Raw genomic sequence first — 6,541 nt, 5'->3', positions numbered from 1 at the left:
ATTTTATTTTTCTCTTTATTCCTGTTTTCCTCTGCCCCCACCACGCTCCCCCCTTTCCTTCTCCTTTTCTTTTAATCTCTTCTTCCTTTATTTTCCTCATTGACCAAGTGTTGTCCCAAGCTACCTTCAACGTGGGCATCAGGGTTCCCCTGTCTGAATCCTTTCAGAGGTGTGGAAGGGGACTCCAGTTACGTCAGCCTAAGGGTGACATATACAGAGTGCGTGTGTCTATCTGGGAGTACAGGCAAGTTCCCGCAGATGGCAGGGGAAGGACTGAGGGGAGCAGGGTCTGCCGGCAGGGGAAGTGGGGGAAGAGCACGGACCGGGTTGGGGAGGGGTGTGGGGTGGGCAGACTTCGCGGAGAACCACCCCTGCAGCTCGACAGCGGAGTGCCTTCCACCTTCTCCCAGGCGCCTCCTCCTGACCGGCACATGGTGGAGCTCGGATGGGATGTCGTGGCAGCCAAAGCCTCCGAGACAACTCCTGCCGGGGTCCGCCTCCCACAGGACGGGTTTGAGAACCACCCGGCGCAGATCCGAGAGAGGCTTGCCGGGCGGGGTGAGCACTTTCCGCCACCTGCGCTTAGAGCTTCGCTGCGGTTCGCGGAGATTAAAGCGCGGAAGGCATTTTGCCCATTGAGGCCTCCGTAGCGAGGGGGCGAGGCCCGGAAGGGAGCAGGATGGCGGCGCTGGATGGGGACAGTGACGAGGATTTGGTCAGCTATGGGACGGGCCTGGAGCTGCTGGAAGAAGGTGCGGGCTACATTCGTCGCCGGGGCCTGTGGAAAACAGGCCGGGGGTCCAGGATTCGGGGCAAAAACGCACAACTCTGTGCCAGACCTTGTCTGGCACCGGGGGAAAGGCTCGCCTGCTACGGGCTCTGGGAACAGCGATCGGAGAGGCGTGCACTGTGCTTGCGGGGTGCTCACGTTTTGCAGGGACGGATGGGAGGCCCGGAGGGATGGGAAGAAGAAAGATGACAAACAGGCTCGTGTGAGAGCGGGGGTAGGGGAAGAGCGGTGGTCAGGCAATGTTTTTCCTAGGAGAGGACGTTTGAGCTCAGCCTTGAAACAGAGAAAGGAAGCAACCGTACGAAGATTTGGGGGAAGAGCATTTCAGGCGAAGCGAACAGCAAGTGCAAAGGCTCTGAAGTCGGAGCCAGTTTGGCAAATTGAGGGACAGGTAGGACTGATGTGGGTGGAGCAGACAGCACCAGGGGGAGGCTGGTAGAAGATGATGTCAGAGGGGGAGGCGGGGGTTGAGCCTTAGTTGGTATGGTCAGGGAGTTTGGATTTTAATACTAAGTGTAGAAGAGTCATGGGGGAGGGGGTTACACAAAGGAGGGGTATATTTTTCAGATTAGTCTGTCCTCGATTTTGAGGGTAGGCGGGTTGGGGGTGGGTAGGAGTGAAGCAGGGAGATTAGCAAAAAGAGGCCAGGCGATGATGGTGGCGGTGGTTAAGTAGTGGTGAGTTGAGATGTGCTTTGAAAGCAGAGCTGACCCGACTCGCTGGTGGAATGTGGGGGTGAGTGCAAGATGAAGCAAGATTCTCCCCTGTGTTTCTGGTCTGATCCACTTAACGACTTGATTTGTTTCGTAAAGCATGTATTAGATGGCTAGTAAGGTCTGATGGCAGTGCTAGCCCTGTGGGAAAGACAAAGGAAGTTTGGTGGGGTAGGAGTTATTTGCAAACTCTCCTTTTTTCCTACCCTGACCACATCGTGTCAGGTTGGTTGTCCTTCTGGGACGTTGCCCCTGATTACCCTCTTATTCCCTACAAACAGGTCTAATCATTAGAAGCTTATGCCAGATGCTGGCCCTGTCCCTACTGTCTGCTTACAAAAGACAGAGAAATGCTAGTCTCCTGAAAGCTTCTTATGTGTTTAACGACACCCCTTGCATTTCCTCTAAGACATCTCTGTACCACACTCAGTTTTCTAATAAATTAAGTTTAAAGTCCCCTCAACCCTAATTTGTTGGAGCTTTCTTCAAGCATGGGACCAGAGTGTGGGTAGACTGGGGCCATTATTAGTATGTCCTTCATTTTAGACTGTATTTCTTTACCACAATCTAAGCTCACATTAGCTTTATTAACAAACACATCATCCCATGGTCTCAAGGAATTGGTTGACAAAGATTCTTAATTTGAGGGGTTTCAAATCTAGTTGAGAACAAAAGTATGAGGTTCACAAGTGCTAAAGTATGTGATGTAGAGAGGAAATAACCTACACAAGCTAACAGGGAAACCTGAGAATGCAGGATGGGACCCCTTGAAAGCTGGTTAGAATTTCGGTATGCAGGAAGAGGACAGGGTTAAACATGCATGGGTGGAGGTTATTACAGCCCTGCCAAGCAGGAGTTTGTGTCATTTCTATATTTCTGGTCTCACAGTTGTTTCCTTGTGAAGTGACATATTGTAAGTCATCAACTATTTGACCTATATTTTTCTAATTCTTCCTGTTTTGATGGTGTATAAAATCTGTGATGAAGCCTAATGGTCTAGCCAGGCTCTTGAAGTAGAATGGACTCCCCCCCCCACCACCCCGGCCTACAATTACCCTTTAACTTCTCAGTACTAGGTGTTTTTGAGGATTGATCCATTGTTTCATAAGCACTTTGAAGTTAAAACACACTCTGACTACATTTTACAATGTAACATACTAGACCAATAATCACTTATACCTCCTACTTTGAAGTTCTAGTGACAGGTTAGACAAACATTGGTAGAGGGGGGACTCCATTACTTAATTAAAGTTGCTGGCCCTGACAGAAAGTTTTATTGGGTAAGAGAGTGGCTGGTCTGTTACACACAGACTCATAGACACATAGGCCCTCTGGCCTGGAAGCAAGGTGCCTCAGTGCTTATCTAGTCTTCCCTTAGATACATTCACTTGGCTGTAGAATTCTCCTCATCGCCTGCTCATCCTGCACTCAGATTAATTTAGGACCATTTACTTCTTCCTTGATGTTGTGACTCGCCCACTTAAAACTATCTGTGGCTCCCAGTCACCCACAGGACATACCCCAGACCCTGCAGCACTGCTCCAGGCCCGCTGCACTATCTGCCCTTTTGGTTCCATCTTCCGTGCCTTCCCTGTCCTCCAGTCAGACTAGACTACTTTCTCAAACATCTGACCTTCCCCTTTTCGACCTCCTGTTTACTGTTTACTGATGGAATTAATGCCTCTGTGGGGAATTGTGTCCCTATGTGCAGCTATCAAATGCTGCTCACGCCTCTGGGTGACTCTGATGTTGTGGACCTTGAACATTGTCAGAACAGTTCCTATACATGCAGGTCTCCTCTGCTGGGCTCGGAGTGCCCTGGGAACAGGGACGGAGTTGTATTCAGTTTTCCACACCCAACATCTAGAACAGGGCTGCTTCCATGGTAAGGCCCTCAGTAAACTAATGGTGGGGAACAAGTAAAGGACAGAATGGGTTGTGTCCCTGACTTGGAGGCAGAGTTGAGATCTGATTTCAGCTTTGTGCTTATTAGCTGTGGACCTTAGGGCACTTACTTAATCAGAGCATCCTTATCGGGGTATGATAAATGAGATAATACTATTAGTAACAGTAATTATAATAGGGCCTGGCTAAAATGCCACTTCCTCCCCGGAGTTTTCCTGTGCTGTGGTTAGAGGCAGCTCCTCCTCCTCAGGAGCCCTGTGGGACCTGGTCAGCCACACCGCTTGGCCCTCATCATCTGCTGTCCGGTTCTATCTAGTTGTCTGCAGATCTTATCTCCCCTTTCAGCTCAGGAGTACCTGGAGAACAGAGCAAGAACAGAACCTCGCATTGGCAGGACCTGTCCTCTCTCCCCTTAACCCAGTGGTTCTCAACCAGGGATGAATTTGCCCCGCTAAGGGACATTTGGCAATGTCTGGAGACATTTTTGGTTGTCATGCTTTTTCGGGATGGGGGCGTTACTGGCATCTGGTGTGACAGGCTAGGGATGCTGCTAACCACTGAACAAGACAGTCCCCCACAACTAAGAATCATCCAGTATAAACTGTCAATAGTGCTGAGGCTGAGGAGCTCCACCTTAGCCAGGAATCGTGCCAGGTGCACGTGCAGTAAAGGAGCATGTGTACTGTATTTTCTAAGAAATGGTGAAAATCTTGGACTGTGGGACCTGAGTTGTAATTCAGTTCTTTAGAATGAAATGAAATTGTAGTGATATTAACCAAGCTTTGCCATGGCCAGGGGCTGTGCTCAGTTCTCTGCGCGTGGTTTTTAATCCTCGGCACCATCCCACAAGGTGACTTCGGTTATTATCCTAATTTTATAGTTGTGGAGACTGGGGCTTAGAGAGATCAAAAAACTTGCCTATAATCACAAAGCTAGCAAGTAGGAGGGTAGGGGGATTTGAACTCAGATCTCCTGTCTTCAGAACCCTCTTGATTACCCTGCTGTGAGTTATATTCTAGAAATGACCTAAAGCCTCCGTAAGCTACAAGTAAGAATTTAGGACTATGAGGCTAGACATTTCTTTACTTTTTGTTCCACTATCCAGAAATAGTAACTGGCTTAATTATTGAAGTAACAGGTATACATGGGCTTTAGGATACATCTTACCTACTATATGTACTACTATTACTATAACAGCAATAGGAGCTAGGGTACTTCCCTGGTGGCCCAGTGGTAAAGAATCCACCTTACAATGCAGGGAACGCAGGTTCGATCCCTGGTCAGGGAACTAAGATCCCACATGCCGCGGGACAACTAAGCCCGAGCGCCACAACTACTGAGCTCGTGCGCCTCAACTAGAGAGCCCGTGTGCCACAAACTGCAGAGCCCACGCACCCTGGAGCCCTGTGCCACAACTAGAGAAGAGAAAGCCCGCACGCCACAACTAGAGAGAAGCCCATGCACCTCAACAAAAGACCCTACGTGCCGCAACGAAGATCCCCGTGTGCTGCAACAAAGACCTGACGCAGCCAAAAAAATAATAAAACATACGTAAATAAAATAAATTAAAAAAAAGAGCAACTAGTACTTTAAATGTGTTTATTGTGGGTCCCTCTTTTTGCTAAGCACTTTACAGGCATTATCTGATCCAATTTGCATAACAACTCTATGAAATAGATATTACTATTAATGTCCCATTTTACAGATGAGGAAATCGAGGCACAGAGAGGCTAAGATGACCAAAGTCCCTAGTATAGGTGACCAAAGTGCTAGTAAAGGTGGGCTTAGCTTTAAAATCCAGAGTGCCATGACTCTCAACCCCAAGCGCTTAACTACTTCTAACTTGCTTTCAGTAGTGAATGTTTGAAAATAACTTGATGGTTACTTTTTGTTTTAAATAGATTCAGAAGTTTTAATTAGAACTGATAAAATTAGGCAGTAATTTGTGTCATGAAACTTGAAACCTAAGGAAATTTTTAGGTGAGCCTAAAATGTTCTAAGTTCCTTTTCGCTGGTGTTATTTAGCACCCCAGCCCTTTTCAGCCAAGTAAGTAAAGGAATAAGCTTAAAGAACAGTAATTACGACATCAGGAAAGTCCCAGAAATAAGGAAACTCAAGATTTGGGGAAAACGGGCAATGCCAATGGAAAAATTCTGGAGTCGGGGATGCTGTGAATTTCCAGAAGAGAAAACCTCTGCACACCATGTGCCACCCCAGCAGCTTGCCTACTTTACTGCCAGCAGATTTCACCTCCATCTCTGAACCCTTCGCCCTATAACTCAGTTTTCATAATGGAATTTAGTGGGAAAAGCAGGCCATTTTTGCTAAAACATATTTCTAATATAAATAAGAGATACTGCTTTCTAAACTACATCAGCTACTAAGGTCTAGGAATAGCAACTTAAACTTGTTATATTTGAAGTTACAAGAAGTGAACAATGCATTCTGTTAAAGAAATGATCTTTTCCTTAAATCCTCTCTAACCCACCATCACCTTCTGTCCCATTCAAAATATTACTTTTTCAGGTGAGAGACCAAAGAAACCAATTCCTCTTCAGGATCAGACTGTCAGAGACGAAAAAGGAAGGTATAAACGATTTCATGGAGCCTTCAGTGGAGGTTTCTCTGCTGGTTACTTCAACACCGTTGGCTCCAAAGAAGGTAGGATTTCCCTACTTGTAGCTACTATATCGCTAAAGCAAATGATTGAAATACCGCAGGAGTTTTGCTCCCCTCCCTCACCTCTCCCTTTTAAAAAAACTTTTAAAAACATTTTAGTACATACGCTGTAGTCTTTTGTGTTCTTTGAATGTTTGCAATGTTTCCAGAGACAACTTGTGTGTTGTTCATTGATTACAACCTGAAGGTGAGAGAGTTTTCTTTGACTTTAAAGAAAAAAAATAGATAACGTCATAACCAAATGATTAAATGATAATAAGGGCTTCTGTTTTATACTGTATCTTGCCACACACTCAGTGCTCTCACACAGATGCACTCAGGTAATCATCGTCTCACATGACTCCGTGCCTAAGGAGGGCAGGTGTCCCAGCTGATTTGTGGCTGAGGACCCTGCGGGTCCCAACACTGGGTTCCACAGCGTCACTTGTCAGTACATGTTCTCCACCTGGAGAA

General features: G+C 46.8%; 1 protein-coding gene across 1 annotated transcript in view; it reads left to right on the top strand.

Moving 5' to 3' along the window:
• The first annotated feature begins 410 nt into the window (after positions 1–410).
• Positions 411–6,541, top strand: part of GPATCH1 (G-patch domain containing 1) — a 38,927-nt gene continuing 32,796 nt past the window's right edge. The window contains exons 1-2 of the mRNA XM_036834928.1: positions 411–752; positions 5,936–6,070. Of these exons, the coding sequence (XP_036690823.1) occupies positions 680–752; positions 5,936–6,070 (208 nt within the window). The 5' untranslated portion in view covers positions 411–679. The remainder of the gene's footprint in view (positions 753–5,935; positions 6,071–6,541) is intronic.

The sequence above is a fragment of the Balaenoptera musculus genome, chromosome 19 (genome assembly GCF_009873245.2).
Source record: "Balaenoptera musculus isolate JJ_BM4_2016_0621 chromosome 19, mBalMus1.pri.v3, whole genome shotgun sequence".
NCBI classification, from domain to species: Eukaryota; Metazoa; Chordata; class Mammalia; order Artiodactyla; family Balaenopteridae; genus Balaenoptera; species Balaenoptera musculus.
This window is presented reverse-complemented; position numbering and strand designations above follow the sequence as displayed.